Source organism: Polypterus senegalus, chromosome 6, assembly GCF_016835505.1.
Source record: "Polypterus senegalus isolate Bchr_013 chromosome 6, ASM1683550v1, whole genome shotgun sequence".
In the NCBI taxonomy this organism is placed as follows: domain Eukaryota; kingdom Metazoa; phylum Chordata; class Cladistia; order Polypteriformes; family Polypteridae; genus Polypterus; species Polypterus senegalus.
In genome coordinates, this window is record NC_053159.1 from 94,081,225 (window position 1) to 94,099,043 (window position 17,819).

Genomic DNA, 17,819 nt, shown 5'->3' on the forward strand with positions numbered 1-17,819 from the left:
AACAAGCACCTGAGTTAAAATGAAGCCAATGATTAAAAAAACGAACAGACTCCTGCATACTGAGAGCTAGGTCAACAATAAGCATCTTTGTGAATTACAAAGAGAAGTAAAAATGCCATGTTATTAAAATCTGATATTAAACAAAGTCAGTCTGAGCAAGAAATCAGATTAAAAGACATTTTCTATTAACAAAGAGTGTCACTGACAAACTCCAAGCCCAGGACTGACTAAGTATGTTGTGCATCCAAAATACACAACCTTACCATTTATCTTAATACACTTCAGCAGCCCATCCTCTTCAATCTCCACTCTCTCTTGGCCATTCTCAACTATCCTAAAAAAATGGGAAACAAAACACAATTAACAAAAAAGAAAAAAAATATTCCAAAAGAAATGAACATTTACAACAAAACAGAGCTTTGGCTCTTCAGGGGCTATTATTGAACTTAAAACTTTCAAAGTATGAGAATACATTTTTCTCAATTATTCAAAGAAAAAGTGATTTTTTTTGTAAGATCTGACATCTTGGGGTGATGGCAAACTTAGAAATGCGCAGAATGCCTAATGGCCGGACTGCACTTAAAAGATGGGAAATCATTAACTTCATTATAATTAGAAATTTAAATTTACATCTGGATATTTTCAAGTAAATCCCACTTTGTGGTGCCATTTTTATCTTTAGTGAGCAGAACACCTGATATTGCACTACCATGTAATGTAAGCTCTGAGTAGTTACGATCACTTCAGTCATGGACTGACCAAAGCTACCTGCTGAAACTTCACTCAGCCAAAAGCACAAGAGTTTCTTTTTATTGAAACTTTAGCCTGGTTTCCGTAGAACGCTCTAAGCATTGCGGCCCCTGCACTGCATGTTACACTCGCCCAGAGGTCGGCCTGTGGGGCTCCATTACTCTTCACAAAATGTCTGAAAACTCCTGCTCTGCCACTTTTATTTTATATTAGCTATATCTTTGCTGTTTTTCCAGTGGCCTTTCCAAACCCACTTTACCCATGCCAACTTTAATCAGTCTACTCAGAATGTTAATTATTATTATTATAACTAGCCATGTGCGCCCAACTACGTTGTGCGTTTTAAAGTTGTCTGTGAAGGGCTCCCTGTTTAAACGCGGCTGCCAGTCATGAACTGGGCCCTTCGTCGCACAGCATTATGATTTTTTATAAGGGAAACAAAATTACAAAAGAAAACCCTTGGACATTGATTCGATAGGAACGACCTACTCAGAGTCACTGTCCGAATGGTAATTACGTGGAGGTGTAGGAGCATTTCTGCTTCTGTCCGTTCACAGTCCATCTCGTTTACACGACTGTGTCATTTCCTCTCACAATTTCTCAACCTTTCTCTAATCTCGCAGGTTGCTTTGTGGCAATCCAAAGAGTAAGGCAATATACACGGAGCAATGGTTATAAAAGGGGGACACATAGGTATCCAGGCTCTTTAAAGCATAAATAGGGATCACTTCACTGACATGTGAGCAAGGCACGGTACAACTGTGAGACGTGCAGCACTCGCCGGCTACAACGTAACAATAATAATTTCTAGAACGTGCTGTTACGTTGTCATTCATTTTACCCACTGTCTTTCATTCATATGTTACGTAGACACATACCTTTTATCTTCGGCAATCTCATTCTCTAACCAGGCCTCAGGAGCTAACCAGCGTAACACTGTCCACCACCCCTTTCATTTTCCGTAAGTAACAACAATGTACTAAACTGGAAGGTGGTCTACGCATGCGTGGAATTCGCGGACAAACAAAGATCAAGATCTAAATGAAGATCTCTTTAGTTGATTTAAAGCACAACAATTTGTTTAGTTTGAATGTCTGTGTTTTGAGGTGTGACTGGCGTACTACAGTCTTCAGTAGTATAAGCCTGGAGGAGATTCTTAATGCAATGCCTATGTTTTAGCTGTCTCTCTACTGCCATCTAGTGCTTCTTTTAATTCATTCGAGGACAAACAAAGATCAAGATCCAAATGAAGATTATATATAGAGATTATTACTTAGAGGGCATCTTCACTCAAAGCGATTTACAGAAACAAACTATTATAAGTATAGTTTAAGTAATCTGAAATAACAAAAGTAACAAGAAATTGAAAAACCCCCAACAGATTCTATGAATGTGTGAGCACCCATGGTCTGTTTCCATGAAAAGAATGAGTTACTGAAGCTGGGAGGCAGAGATTAGGATACACTAAACAGAAACTGAGACACGCAGTCGATCTTTGGGAAAGGTGCAAACTAGAAATCATAAGAAAGAACGTTTACTTGTTAATGTGATAACCTCATTTTTGATTACTTTTGGTTGCGAGTCTTTCCACTTTTTTAACTACAGACTGCCATCCTTCAGTCTTGAATAAGACGGCATTTGAACTGTCATCAATTGTTGCATGTTTAAAAATACAGTGGTACCTCAGTATACGTCCTTAATCCGTTCCAGACCCTTTGACTTATACCAAACAGGACGTATACCAAATGAATTTTTTCCATAAGAAATAAAGGGAAAATGATTAATCCGTTCCCATGAAAAAAAAATCCTATTGTTATTGGCATATTTTACATTGATGGTGTTGTATAAAATAATTTAAACACTGCTTAATACTAAAATACATAAATACAAAAGCAATTAGATGAAATAAATGAAAATTTAACCTCACTTTACTTTTTAATAACGTCTTTGTTTTTCACAATCATAGATACCGTTGTTCTCGGCATACGGTATGCAGTAGCCATGTCCTGGAAACACATGCCACCTTCATACTTTTCAACAATCAATTCAAATTTACTCAAAAAAACACAAAATGATGTGAAAATTCACAGAGAGTTATAGCGCGGGTTGTTGACTGAATGCTAGTAACTGGTGTACTGACGCTCGTGGGCAGTCGTGGCTTTGTCTCTCGAGAGGTAAACAAGGATAGTGTAGTGCTAGACTGAAGTAGCGACACAATCAGAATAACGTATCTAATGCTGTTTATTTTGAACCATGTTTAACCAACTCTCCATACAGCGTGCCTTCTAAACCACACCCCTCCCTTCGGCAGTCATACGTTTCAAAAGACGCAGACCATAGCAATCAACACCCGAACATAAAGCAATGGACAAAAGCATCATTGAACAATCATATACAACAGGTAGCACGCGGGTTGTTCACTGAATGCTAGTAACTGCCGTACTGACGCTCGTGGGCAGTCGTGGCTTTGTCTCGAGAGAGAGGCAAACAAGGGTTGGACGCGAGTTATATTCCAAACAAAGGTCATATACCAAGCAAAATTTTTCATGTCCGAACAGGATGTATACCAAGTTGGACTTATTCCAAAGCGGACGTATACCAAGGTATCACTGTACACTAATGTAAAGTGTCTTGTGGATACAAAATGTCGATAGAAAAGTAAAAATAAAAAAGAAAACCCGTTTTTCATGCTTGCTTCCTCAAGCAGCAGCAGCACTGCCCTGTACACCAAGATTTGTGGTGCAACCCCTTCTGTTGATAGATCAGTAACTAATTACGGCCAAACTCTGTGACGCAGTCTTCTGGAAAGTAATCACACCAACGTTAGGTTCTAGTACTTCAGTGGGCTGTAAGCCATCTTGTAAACAAGTCGGGATTTGGAGCTTTTACTACACTACACTCTGTGCATTCCTGAGGATGATTTAGACTTGAATATTAAAGTATGTTGTTGTCAAATATTTACACTTAAAATAGTGATACTGTGTTAATAATTGGAAACTATCCTTAAAGAAATTAGAGACACCGTGATATTAAAAGGTTGTCTTTGTTCCACCACTGAACTTGACCTTTTGGCGAGCCTAATGGGAACCTGGAGTTGTATACCTTTTTTTTGTAAATCCGAGTGTTCCTTTGCTGACTCCAAGCCAACTTTAAGATACAGCATGAAATGGCATCTAAAACATCATCTGTCAATTTAATTGTTTTAACAGTTTTGTACACTCAGCAGTAATGCTGCTAGCATGATGCATTGAGGTATGTGGCAAAGGTGATGGAGAAAATCAATACAATAGATTATTGCAACATTTTTCATCATGATAAATCACTAATACACTGAGGAAAATCACTAAGATGATTTTTGCATTTTTCCTGCCTTTGCACTATGCCAAAAAGCTTTGCATCATTGCTACTGTTTGCATGTACCGTACTTGCATAGAAGATTGCTTCAAAATTCCAACAGAGGGAATACTGTAAAAATTACAGCTGCTGCAGAATTTCCTCTACCAAATTCTGCTCATATTTAAATCAAAAGTCTGGATTTGTTTTACTTTGGGTTTCACAGTGTTACAACAAAAGAAGAGTTTGACATGAAACGTAGTTTTTGAAAGAACTGTCATACTACAGTCAAGTGCTCTGGCAATTAATCCAGACCAGAGCTGTGTCTCTAACAGCAGAGGATGATTTATCCTGCATTCAGAATTTACAAACTGATGTAAACCAAAAGACAGCACAGTGAGCAAGAAACCTCATCTGAAGTCAAAGTTGGCAAACTCTTGCCAATGATTCAGATTCCACAGCATTCACGTAATGAAGCACTGCAATTTCAATTCTTCATTGATGTCTTACTACAAACATAAGAGTTCATCTCACAGGGGTTAAATTTAGACAACAGTGCCCTGCATGATGTTTGTGACAAAAACACATTTTTCATGATGTAACCCTGTGCTCCACAGTTTAAAATAACTAATCATACAATTCAGACGTGATTAAAGTGCACATTGCAGATTTTCAATTAAGAGTATTTTGGTCACACCATGTAGCAATTACAACACTTTTTACACAGGGGTCCCTCAGCCATTTCAGTGCACCATAATGTTTGGGACTTCCATTGGAGGTTCTTGCTTCAGTGCTTTCTTTTTCATTATGGAGGGCACTGTAATGATTTCAACTTTAATTTCCGTCAAATAAAAAGGAATAATATATTGCCATTTATTCTAGAACTGAACTGTAACACTTATTATTTTAAAAAATAAGTGTAACCATAATAATACCCAAGTATCATGGGGTCTTGGCAGTACCCACGTCTACTTTATGGAGTTGAGTTTCCACAAACTTCTTGAGCACTATCTGTCACCACTGTTTTATTTGTGTGAGATGAGTGTACCAGAATGATCACGTTCTTCAATGTGCATGTTTACAATCCATTAAATGAGTTGACTGGACTGCATTACATTTTGACCATTCATCAGTTTTACAAATATTCTCCCTAGTAGATTTAGCTTAAGTACATTTGATATTTCACTATAAAAGACTAGCCATTTAATATAAAAAGCCAATTTTAGGGCAACGTTTAAGCAGAAATGGAGGAAATCACTTGTCACAAAAACGTTTTTCAGCCCAGTGTCATTTTTGTTTTCTCAAGAGTTAGCCAAAAAGTAATTGAAGTAGATGTATGGATGAAGCCCTAGTTTGTGGATGGTTTTGGCTTACCTTTTTTCTGTAGTTTTTTTCCCATTGATTATTCTAGTGGACGTTGATACAGACCGGAAACCCCCACCAGAGCCACCCAATGTGGATGAAAATGAAGAAAAATCTATTAAAGAAAAAATAAATATAAAAAGTATAAGTACAAATGAGGAAATGCTGATTAACAACAGGATTTCTAAGAGCATTGGCTAATCAATAATTAACTAATAACCTGCAGCAAGCAGTCATTGAAATAAAAATATACATGCATATCTGAGACAAAACAAAAAAGATTATGAAACCCCTAAATATCTCCCACAATTCAATTAAACAACACAACAGAATTAAGTAAACGACAGAAAAAGTCATCAAGCTGTGGTGAATAGATCAGACTTTGTATAAGGCTGCAACTGTCATAGATCTCTGTTATTAAAACAAGAACTCAGAAAAAAAGGGTTGTAAAGCAACTCTTTTCTATCATTGTTTTGTACTCAAAAGCAATACATTCTCATTTCCTGACAGGCAGTACATGTCTGGCTGGTGCAAATTACCATTACCTGGTTTTGGATATCTCCTTGATATTTAAAAAAAAAAAAATCAATGAAAATACTACATGTCTTTCTATGAAGAGTGTAACAATTACTGCAAGCTTAGCATTAAAGGATTCTTTGGTTCAAATAGTACCTGATGCCATTGGAAAGGAGAAAAAACTGCTAAAACCAGGCTGAACATGAGAGGCTCCTCTGCTCATCTCAGGAAATGGGCCAAAATCATCTAGAAAAGGAACAGATAGATAAGTGAGGGGTTTATCCCAAGCCTTCTAAAAACAGATGGCATTTATTTGTCCTGCCAGAAGAGACACTAATAAATGGTAAAACAAAATTCTTCTTTCAAGAATTGATAGCAAGAGCAAGACAGATTAATCACCATCTTAGTTACTCTAAAACTTGATATACTGTTAATTGTTTTGTTATTCTACAACATATGTTTTAAAGCAGGGTCTTCATGTGCTGGTCATCATAAAACATGTGAACACAAAATCTATATCTCTCTATTATAAAAAAAAGAGACTTTCTGGTGATGAGATGCGATCTTTTGAAGAGAGACAGATTTGAAGAGAGGCAAGGGGATCCCGCAAAGTCATAGATGTCCTACAGGGTGAACACTTTATGAAAATCGACAAAAGGCTGCTAAGAAACTCTGCCGATATTTGTGTTTGTACTCCATGAGAACCTTCCTCAGTGTCAGGATGATCAATGGTAGGCTTCTTAGGCATAAAACCAGACTGCTCCAGTCACTGGTAGGTGAGCAAGTGATCATGAATCCTGTTGAGGATGACCCTAGCAGTGTTATCCCCCTGTAGTTGCCACAATCCAGGTGATCACCCTTCCCTTTCCAGATAGGAACAACAAGTGCCATTTACCAGTCCGCTGTCTTTTCCTTTGTAGCTTCCTTTTTAGGTCTTCATTTATTCAAATCAGCGTTTTATTTAACTTCTTACTGCTTCTAAATTTTGAAATGTACATGTTTCCTACATGAAACTCATGTAAAACATGAAGACCGTACTATTATGTATCACTAAAAGTTAAACCAGACTGAGTTCCAAAACTAGTTTTTATAAATCAATTCAAAGATGCTTTCCACAAGAAGTAAAACAACTAATTTAATGCCATTTTTTCCTCTAAAATATTTACGTCCATGATCAGTAGTAGGGTTAAGAGCATGTAGCCAGTGCACATCAAACACCAGGTGACAAGTACAAAATATGCTTAAAAAGAACATTAAAGACATGTGCCTTTTGAAGCAACCTTATTGACTCTTGGTAAAAAAGAAATGACATTCATTTGAGGAAACAACATTTGTCATATCAAAGCAATTTGATAGAAAAAGTACACATTTGTTGTGTATATTCTACATGCATGTACTGTACACAACTTGACATTCATTTGTAGTAAAATTACAGTTAATGCTCAACAGGACTGAATGTATGTTTAAATATGTCAGATAAAAATACACACAATCACATATTGCAGCTGTGTTGGCTGTATGATTTATGTTGACTGCATTTCTCTGATTCCCTTCTGTTTACTGGAAACAAAGGTGCCACCTAGTGTCATTATGGTGCAATTTGTAATGTTGCAATTGAAAGAGGTACGGTGAAAGTAAAACCTAAACTTCGTAACCTTCACTGCTGAACTTTCTGTTTACCAGAACCAGAATCAAATTTCACTTGCAATTCTTCAACATAGCAGGGAGGAGAGAGAAGAAAAAAAGAACACACTGATTCCCTGACTGATTGACTGAATGACCATGAAGCTGTCTGACAGGAGAGGGAAAATTATAGTACAGTAGATTTTAAAGTAAGGCCAAAGTCAAAACATGAGGCTAACGGAGTCAGGAGCTTAAAAACATCTCTGTCAAGTAGTATCCAGTCCAGCGTATATTTTTGACAGCCTAACCTAAAAGAGAAGTTATGCCATATACAACTGAAGAATACATTATGCCTAGGGGTGACTTCTGTCCTTTGTCTAAAAATCTGATTGTAAGGTCCAGGTCTCTGTGCTTTTTCAGATTATGTGGAGATGATGCTATTATAGTAACACTTGTCTTTCTCCATTTTTTTTTGATTTGTCACAAGAGGGCTGACACCTAGTTAATAAACAAAAAAAAATTTTTTTTTACAAAAAAATTGGCTGTATTTGTATAGGCCAGTACATAAGTATTATACTGTACACGCACATGTTTTCAGACTGTTCCAGCTTCAAAAGTCAAATTCACCCCAATGACTTCTAACTATAGTATTTTTAAACTTTCACATAGACTCTTAATGCGCAAAATTATCTGGAAATATTGACAGACCTTATGCTGAGCTACATATTGTCGTAATCTAATATTAATAGAACAAGCTACTAACTGTGATGAGTAGAGGTAGTGTATAAAATTATATTAAAACTTGCTAATTGGCATGGCAGCATGAAGTAGGTGCAGAAATGGAAAAAAACAGATCTAGACAATAACTGATAAAAGCAAACTTAAAAATTTAAATAAAAGTCTGAGTCAGCACAGGCAAAACAATATATGTGGGCTCTTAAAGGAATATTTGAGAAATATGAGTATATTTCAAAACCAGGCAAATAAACAGATGAACCAAATTAACTCCTCCTACTATGAGTACTTCAGGTGTTTAAAAATGTGTTTTTAAATTATGCGTGAGATAACAGAATCAAAGGGTAATGCAAAATGGTCACTGTTATATCCAGAACTCACCAAACATATCAGCAAATGGGTCTCTGCCTCCAAAAAACTCTCTGAAGACTTCATCTGGGCTGCGGAATGTAAAGTGGAAACCAGGGAAATCTGCAGATCCAGATTCGGCAAAACCTTTGGAACAGCATAAAACACAACATGAGGCTTACTTTGTTAAGTATTAAGGGGACAACATCAAAAGTATCATAAGCCTAAATGTTTGTTCTATAAAAATGAACTACCATTTCATGAAAAAGGTATAATATACATGTCACACTGTTAACAGCAGTCTTTTTCAACTAATGTGTTGCAGCTCAGTGGTGCATCATGAGAGCTTCGCAGGTATGCCGAGATCTAAACCTGAGAGTGCCCAGCTCATCAGGTGGTTGAGACCTGTCAGAGGAAGACAAAACTACGTGGAGAACTGGCATAAAAGCAGCTCTGTGACAGCTATGTTGCAGACACAGCAGTTTGGAGGCATTTCTTGGCTGCTAAAGTCCATCTGGCAGGGTGTGTGGAAACCAGCAAGTCTCACAGGACTGGTGGGCAGATAGATAGATAGATAGATAGATAGATAGATAGATAGATAGATAGATAGATAGATACTTTATTAATCCCAAGAGGCAGCAGCAGCATACTGATAAAGGACAATATTAAATTAAAGAGTGATAACAATGAAGGTATAACAGACAGACAATTATATTAACGTTTCCCCCCGGGTGGAATTGAAGAGTTACATAGTGTGGGGGGGGAACGATCTCCTCAGTCTGTTAGTGGAGCAGGACAGTGACAGCAGTCTGTCACTGAAGCTGTACCTCTGTCTGGAGATGATCCTGTTCAGTGGATGCAGTGGATTTTCCATTATTGACAGGAGACTGCTCAGTGCCCGTCACTCTGCTCCGGATGTCAAACTGTCCAGCAACGTGTCTACAATAGAGCCACAACCGTCTGACAGAACATCTGCAGCATCTTATTGTAGATGTTGAAGGACACCAGCCTTCTAAGGAAGTATACTCGGCTCTGTCCTTTCTTACACAGAGCATCAGTATTGGCAGTACAGTCCAATTTATCATCCAGCTGCACTCCCGGGTATTTATAGGTCTGCACCCTCTGATGATCACGGGGTCCATGAGGGGCCTGGGCTGCCTCTGAGGCAGAGAGGGGTGGGTAAGGGGATGAAGCAGCTATCTTTTTTACTGGCTTCTCTGGTTGTCCCACCCCTTCAGACAGCAGAAGATGTGTTCTACTTAGTAGAACAGTGGTGTGCCTTGAGATGTTTTGGTTACAAAAATTGTGCCACCACAGAAAAAAGTTTGTGAAACACTGGTCTATAGTATGAACAATTATATTAAACCAGTTCATTTTTAGACAATAAGAATTTTTTTCCAAAGTTATAAAGAAATGTACAATTCATTACAAATTAATACATTTTAATCCAATGAAGTTTGCAAGGAAACAATATTACTTAAATCTTAGAAAATGGTATACAGTACAATCATTAATGTAAGGGTGCAGTTAAAAGTAAATAAAGTGGTGCTATTATTCTAAATACTGTACATATACAGAATTGCCTGCATAAACAATTTTTGAAAAGACAAGCAAGTCAGTGTTTTTGATTAGTCCAGCATAAACAAGGATCTGATATATCAAAAGAATGTGCCAGGGATGCATCAGGATTACCTCAGCTTAGAAGTACTGTTCTGTGGATCAGCAAAATGTAAAATCCAACAACTGTGTTACCACAAACTATGCTGAATTTTGGCTTTCAATATATGTAAAGTATAAATATGAAAAACTGTGGGAATTCAAAACTCAGTTCAACAAACAAAGCTTTAGATTGTTGACATAAGTAAAAATATATATCTTATCTAAAAGTAACCACTATTACTGGAAAACGTTATAGTATGCATTAGCATTTGTAATACAGATCCCTCTGATAAGCCATTGATACTACATATTTATTGCACTTATTGTAACAGTTTAAATCTATGGTTTTCAGTTTTTTTTATGTTGTTTTATATAACCTATTATAAAATAAATACTTTTTATAAATGGTGCAAAAGTGAATATTCAGGAAATATATAAGATATACTCACCACCTTCTCTTAATCCTTCTTTTCCACGTCGATCATATATTTCTCTTTTGCTTCCTTAAAAGATATCATAAAGAAACATAATGGGAGTCTGATTACAATATATTATTTTGCAGTTTACATTTTCACAGTCTCCTGCTCATCAGCTAAATTTGTTGTAACCAATCTTCACTACTTGCCCACTCAGCTATCTCAGGCTGAATAATAATAACAATAATAATGCATTTTATTAATATAGTCCCTTTTCCATGCTCAAAGTGCTTGTTCTGCACAAGGATCTTGAGTCATTTTTAAAATTTTTCTATTCTATTCCCTCCCCTTTGTCAAACTTGCCATGACAAAGTAAAGGCCAATGCAAGGAGCAAGATGGACTCTCTCCAGTGCAATGCCTTTTCGTCAGTGTAGATATCTGAGGGATCATGGGAGTTGGAAAACCTTGGCTACATGGATTTTGTAGACATGGAAAAAAGTTACTGACTTGGTACCCTATATTATCTTGTGAAAGGTGCTACAAGTGTATGAGAATTCAGGCTGTTGTTGTGTGACATTGAGTTTCTGTATTTCCAGAGCGAGTGTTGTATTATCCCCCTTGGCATTAACTCAAGATAGTTCAATGTGGGTACAGTCTACTAAGTGTGTGTCTCATTTCCTCTACTGCTAGTGATCTTTTTGAACAAGATCTCAAGACTAATAATCTGAGGTTTAGAGGATATCCAGTCTGGAAACCAAGGAGATGTACTTGTAAAATTTGCAGATGATGTTATTGTCTTCATCTCTTTAGGGTGTGAACACATACTGGAATGGTTTACAAATAACTGTAATGCAACTGGGATGAGAAAAAGCATCCACAAATATGAGGTCAGGATCTGGTCCTAGAAAAGAGTGCCTTGTTCTTGTCAGGTAAGTGGGGTCTTGTTCATGAGTGAGGCTAGAGTTTATTGTGAGATTGACTATTGAGTCTGTGTAGCTAAGCAGTTTTCCATGGTCTAATATAGAGTTGTATAAGACCATGGTGGTGAAGTTTGAGTTAAGTCCTCAGACTAAGCTTTTGATTTACCAGTTAGTCTACACCTGCATCTTCATTTCTGGCTACAAGCTCTGGACCACAACCAACAAAAATTACATTACAAGTAGAATTACCAGAAATGGGAATCCTGCAGTGAGTTTCGACAAGATGACAAGCTTGGCAATATGGCAGCACTTAGCAGCACACCACTGCTTCTCATGATCATTGTGCTTTGGGCATATAGTTAGGATGACCGTGTGAATTTCCCAAAAATGGGAGGTACCAGGAATGTCACACTGAGATAAATTAAGTTTCTTGACTGGCCTTGGTGCATCTGGACATTCCCCAGGAGGATTTATAAATATCTGAAGGAGACAGGGTGGTTTGGACTGTCCAACATGGCCTTCTGCCACCAAGATCTTCAACACGACAAGCAAAGTGAAAGTGAAAGTGCTAAATATAAACATAGACATGCTTTAAAATGTAATCATGGTGTGTTTTGAGAAGACTGGGAGCAGTATTATGCAATCTGACTTCTTTTACTCTCTGTGCACATCGACATTAATGGAAAACTGGATAAGTGTCAAGGTGTAAGTTGTCTTGAGTAAACAGGCCTTGATATTCAGGTGTTATTTAAATGAACATTTCATTCATATGCTTATCATAGCCTTGTAAATGATCACTACAGTAAATACTGTATATCTGTTCACCTTAAATGGTATTTAAATATGCTTGTTCTTGAACCCTTCAAGTTTACAATATTCAAAATCTATAAAACTAAAAAGAGCTGTAACTGTTGATGCAAAAAAGCTAAAGGCCTATTCTTCCTTTATCTCCATTTCAGACAGACCCCCCTTAAAAGATCCCTCTTATTTAACTAGAGCATATTGTGATAACTTTGAAAACATTACCTCTACAGATGCAAGCCTGCCATACTGGAGACAGGACTGATAGCAAGATTTACAGATATTTAGTGGCTTCTGAAAATATTTTACTTTGATAGGGACTATTTATCTTGTATGTAGAGTGTACACAACATTTTTGGTTTACACAAAACAAACCTTTCTACACTGATACAAAAACTATATGTTATACAAAAATGCAGTAAACTGGCAGGGCAGTGGCTGTGTTGTCATGCTTTTAATTTAATGCTTGACCTGAACATTTCCTTTCGTATAACCACCCTGTTCACATTAAAGCAAATGGCCTAACTATCTCATTGGTCAAGTACAGATACTTACTGTCTGACAATACTTCATAGGCTTCTGATATTTCTTTAAATTTGCTCTCTGCCATTTCCTTGTTATCGGGATTTTTGTCTGGGTGCCAACGCAGTGCCTGTTTCCGGTAACTAAAAATAAACAGATTTATAATAAACAGAAATGTAGAAATAAATTAAATACATACTGTAGATATGATTACCCTGTTTCTTCACAGAAAAGTGAAAAACAGAATCCTAAGTAAAAGGAAAAAAAATGACAGAAGAAGTTGGCGCTTTGGTTCATAAGAACTCTGAAAAAAAACCAAGTACAAGATACATTAGTCTTACCACTTTATTGGTCGACATTAGCTTGAAAATGCAGTATCAAGCTAATGACAGATTTAAGACTACTATTTAAAACATGTATGTTCATTGTGTCTCTCCTGTAAAAACCGTAGAATGCAGTCATATGAAATTTTGGAACCCCTCTTAATTCTTTGGATTTTTGTTTATCATTGGCTGTGCTTTCAAATGAGCAACTTCCTTTTAATATATGACATGCATTATGGAAACAGTAGTATTTCAGAGGTGACATTAAGTTTATTGGACTAACAGAAAATATGCAATATGCATCATAACAAAATTAGACAGGTGCATAAATTTGGGCACCCCAACAGAGATATTACATCAATACTTAGTTGAGCTTCCTTTTGCAAATATAACACCCTCTAGATGCCTCCTATAGCCTTTGATGAGTGTCTGGATTCTGGATGGAGGTATTTTTGACCATTCTTCCATACAAAATCTCTCCAGTTCAGTTAAATTTGATGGCTGCTGATCATGGACAGCCTTCGTCAAATCATCCCATAGATTTTCGATGATATTAAAGTCAGGGGACTGTGAAAGTCATTCCAGAACATTGTACTTCTCCCTCTGCATGAATGCCTTTGTAGATTTCGAACTGTGTTTTGGGTCATGTTCTTGTTGGAATATCCAACCCCTGCGTAACTTCAACTTTGTGACTGATGCTTGAACGTTATCCTGAAGAATTTGTTGATGCTGGGTTGAATTCATCCAGCCCTCGACTTTAATAAGGGCCCCAGTCTCTGAACTAGCCACACAGCCCCACAGCATGATGGAACCTCCACCAAATTTGACAGTAGGTAGCAGGTGTTTTTCTTGGAATGCGGTATTCTTCTTTCGCCATGCAAAGCACTTTTTGTTATGACCAAATAACTCAATTTTTGTCTCATCAGTCCAAAGCACTTTGTTCCAAAATGAATCTGGCTTGTCTAAATGAGCATCTGCATACAATAAGCGACTCTGTTTGTGGTGTGAGTGCAGAAAGGTCTTCTTTCTCATCACCTGCCATACAGATGTCCATCCATCCATCCTCTTCCGCTTATCCGAGGTCGGGTCGTGGGGGTAGCAGCTTAAGCAGAAAAGCCCAGACTTCCCTCTCCCCGGCCACTTCTTCCAGCTCTTCCGGAGAATCCCAAAGGCGTTCCCATGCCAGCCGGGAGACATAGTCCCTCCAGCGTGTCCTGGGTCTTCCCCGGGGCCTCCTCCCGTTGGGCGTGCCCGAACACCTCACCAGGGAGGCGTCCAGGAGGCATCCTGATCAGATGCCCGAGCCACCTCATCTGACTCCTCTCGATGCGGAGGAGCAGCGGCTCTACTCTGAGCCCCTCCCGGATGACTGAGCTTCTCACCCTATCTTTAAGGGAAAGCCCAGACACCCTGCGGAGGAAACTCATTTCAGCCGCTTGTATTCGCGATCTCGTTCTTTCGGTCACTACCCATAGCTCATGACCATAGGTGAGGGTAGGAGCGTAGATCGACTGGTAAATTGAGAGCTTTGCCTTACGGCTCAGCTCTTTTCACCACGACAGACCGATGCAGAGCCCGTATCCCTGCGGATGCCGCACCGATCCGCCTGTCAATCTCACGATCCATTCTTCCCTCACTCGTGAACAAGACCCCAGATACTTGAACTCCTCCACTTGGGGCAGGATCTCTCCCCAACCCTGAGAGGGCACTCCACCCTTTTCCAGCTGAGGACCATGGTCTCAGATTTGGAGGTGCTGATTCTCATCCCAGCCGCTTCACACTCAGCTGCGAACCGATCCAGAGAGAGCTGAAGATCACGGCCTGATGAAGCAAACAGGACAACATCATCTGCAAAAGCAGTGACCCAATCCTGAGTCCACCAAACCGACCCCTTCAACACCCTGGCTGCGCTTAGAAATTCTGTCCATAAAAGTTATGAACAGAATCGGTGACAAAGGGCAGCCCTGGCGGAGTCCAACTCTCACTGGAAACGGGCTCGACTTACTGCCGGCAATGCGGACCAAGCTCTGACACCGGTTGTACAGGACCGAACAGCTCTTATCAGGGGTCCGTACCCCATACTCCCGAGCACCCCCACAGGATTTCCAGAGGGACACGGTCGAACGCCTTTTCCAAGTCCACAAAAACACATGTAGACTGGTTGGGCAAACTCCCATGCACCCTCCAGGATCTGCTAAGGGTGAAGAGCTGGTCCACTGTTCCGCGACCAGGATGAAAACCACACTGTTCCTCCTGAATCCGAGGTTCGACTATCCGACGGACCCTCCTCTCCAGAACCCCCGAATAGACTTTTCCAGGGAGGCTGAGGAGTGTGATCCCTCTATAGTTGGAACACACCCTCCGGTCTCCCTTTTTAAAGAGGGGGATCACCACCCCGGTCTGCCAATCCAGAGGCACTGTCCTCGATGTCCATGCGATGTTGCAGAGGCGTGTCAACCAAGACAGTCCTACAACATCCAGAGCCTTAAGGAACTCGGTATCTCATCCACCCCGGGCCCTGCCACCAAGGAGTTTTTTGACCACCTCGGTGACTTCAGTCCCAGAGATGGGAGAGCCCACCTCAGAGTCCCCAGGCTCTGCTTCCTCATTGGAAGGCATGTTAGTGGGATTGAGGAGGTCTTCGAAGTACTCCCCCCACCGACCCACAACGTCCCGAGTCGAGGTCAGCAGCGCACCATCCCCACCATATACGGTGTTGACACTGCACTGCTTCCCCCTCCTGAGACGCCGGACGGTGGACCAGAATCTCCTCGAAGCCGTCCGAAAGTCATTCTCCATGGCCTCTCCAAACTCCTCCCATGCCCGAGTTTTTGCCTCAGCAACAACCGAAGCCGAGTTCCGCTTGGCCTGCCGGTACCTATCAGCTGCCTCCAGAGACCCACAGGACAAAAAAGTCCTATAGGACTCCTTCTTCAGCTTGACGGCATCCCTCACCGCCGGTGTCCACCAACGGATTTGGGGATTGCCGCGACAGGCACCGACCACCTTACGGCCACAGCTCCGTCAGCCGCCTCAACAATAGAGGCACGGAACATGGCCCATTCGGACTCAATGTCCCCACCTCCCTCGGGGCGTGGTTGAAGTTCTGCCGAGGTGGGAGTTGAAGCTATTTCTGACAGGGGACTCTGCCAGCCGTTCCCAGCAGACCCTCACAACACGTTTGGGCCTACCAGGTCTGACCGGCATCTTCCCCCACCATCGAAGCCAACTCACCACCAGGTGGTGATCAGTTGACAGCTCCGCCCCTCTCTTCACCCGAGTGTCCAAGACATATGGCCGCAAGTCCGACGACACACCACAAAGTCGATCATCGACCTGAGGCCTAGGGTGTCCTGGTGCCAAGTGCACATATGAACACCCTTATGCTTGAACATGGTGTTCGTTATGGACAATCCGTGGCGAGCACAGAAGTCCAATAACAAAACACCGCTCGGGTTCAGATCGGGGGGGCCATTCCTCCCAATCACGCCCTTCCAGGTCTCACTGTCATTGCCCGTGAGCATTGAAGTCTCCCAGCAAAACGAGGGAATCCCCAGAAGGTATGCCCTCTAGCACCCCTCCAGAGACTCCAAAAAGGGTGGATACTCCAAACTGCTGTTCGGCACATACGCACAAACAACAGTCAGGACCCTTCCCCCCACCCGAAGCTAACTTTCTTCAAAATAAATGCCTATTTCCATTAAGAGCAAATTATAACTTAATGATGCTATTTTAAATGTTTTACTTAGTATTTAATAATAATAATTCTTTACATTCATATAGCACTTTTCTCACTACTCAAAGCGGTATACAGGGAGGACCTGGAACTCATACCTACGATCTCCTTACTGTGAGGCGGTAGCCCTACCACTGTGCCACAAAAAATAAACTGTACATACACTAAAAGTATAGAATTTGAACCTTGAGCTAATCTCCAAACAACAAGCCAAAGATGATAACTTACGCCTTTTTGATTTCATCTTGAGAAGCATTTCGCGACACTCCAAGAATATCATAGTAATCCACCATTGCTGTCTTTTCAAGGATGGGACTTCCTGGAATCTTCACTCAACTAAAATATTAAAAAACAATAAACATTATATTTCCCTGAAAGCAAACAACACTTATACATAAATATGTGTTAAAAATAATTCAAAATTTCCTACATCTGCTTAGCTTCTAAGACTAACACAAGGACCTCATTACTACTTTGTTTCATCCCCAGTTTCCATTTGACTTAGCTGAAAAATATGAAAGGATTTTCTTTGTTGAAATTATAATTTATATTGATCCAGTGGTGTAGCTAGTACTATCACGATATGCTACAGACCCCTGTGAACCTAAATTGAATTCAACAGGTATCAGAATGTTATGTTACTATTCCAAGAACTGAAATGTTTTATTAAAAAGATATTGATGCAAGAGATACAACCAGAAGAAAGTTTGTCAACAACACCTAACTAGCTTTACAAACAATTACTGGGTAAAATATGCTAACTGAATAATAACT

General features: G+C 39.8%; 1 protein-coding gene across 2 annotated transcripts in view; it reads right to left on the minus strand.

The window, feature by feature from the left end:
• dnajb2 (DnaJ heat shock protein family (Hsp40) member B2) overlaps positions 1-17,819 on the minus strand; it is a 42,790-nt gene that overhangs the window by 14,065 nt on the left and 10,906 nt on the right. For both annotated transcript variants that reach the window (XM_039756527.1, XM_039756526.1), the window contains exons 2-8: positions 17,274-17,381; positions 13,020-13,129; positions 10,776-10,829; positions 8,701-8,814; positions 6,118-6,207; positions 5,458-5,560; positions 264-334 (exon numbers count right to left, since the gene is read on the minus strand). In XM_039756527.1, the coding sequence (XP_039612461.1) occupies positions 264-334; positions 5,458-5,560; positions 6,118-6,207; positions 8,701-8,814; positions 10,776-10,829; positions 13,020-13,129; positions 17,274-17,338 (607 nt within the window). In that variant the 5' untranslated portion in view covers positions 17,339-17,381. The remainder of the gene's footprint in view (positions 1-263; positions 335-5,457; positions 5,561-6,117; positions 6,208-8,700; positions 8,815-10,775; positions 10,830-13,019; positions 13,130-17,273; positions 17,382-17,819) is intronic.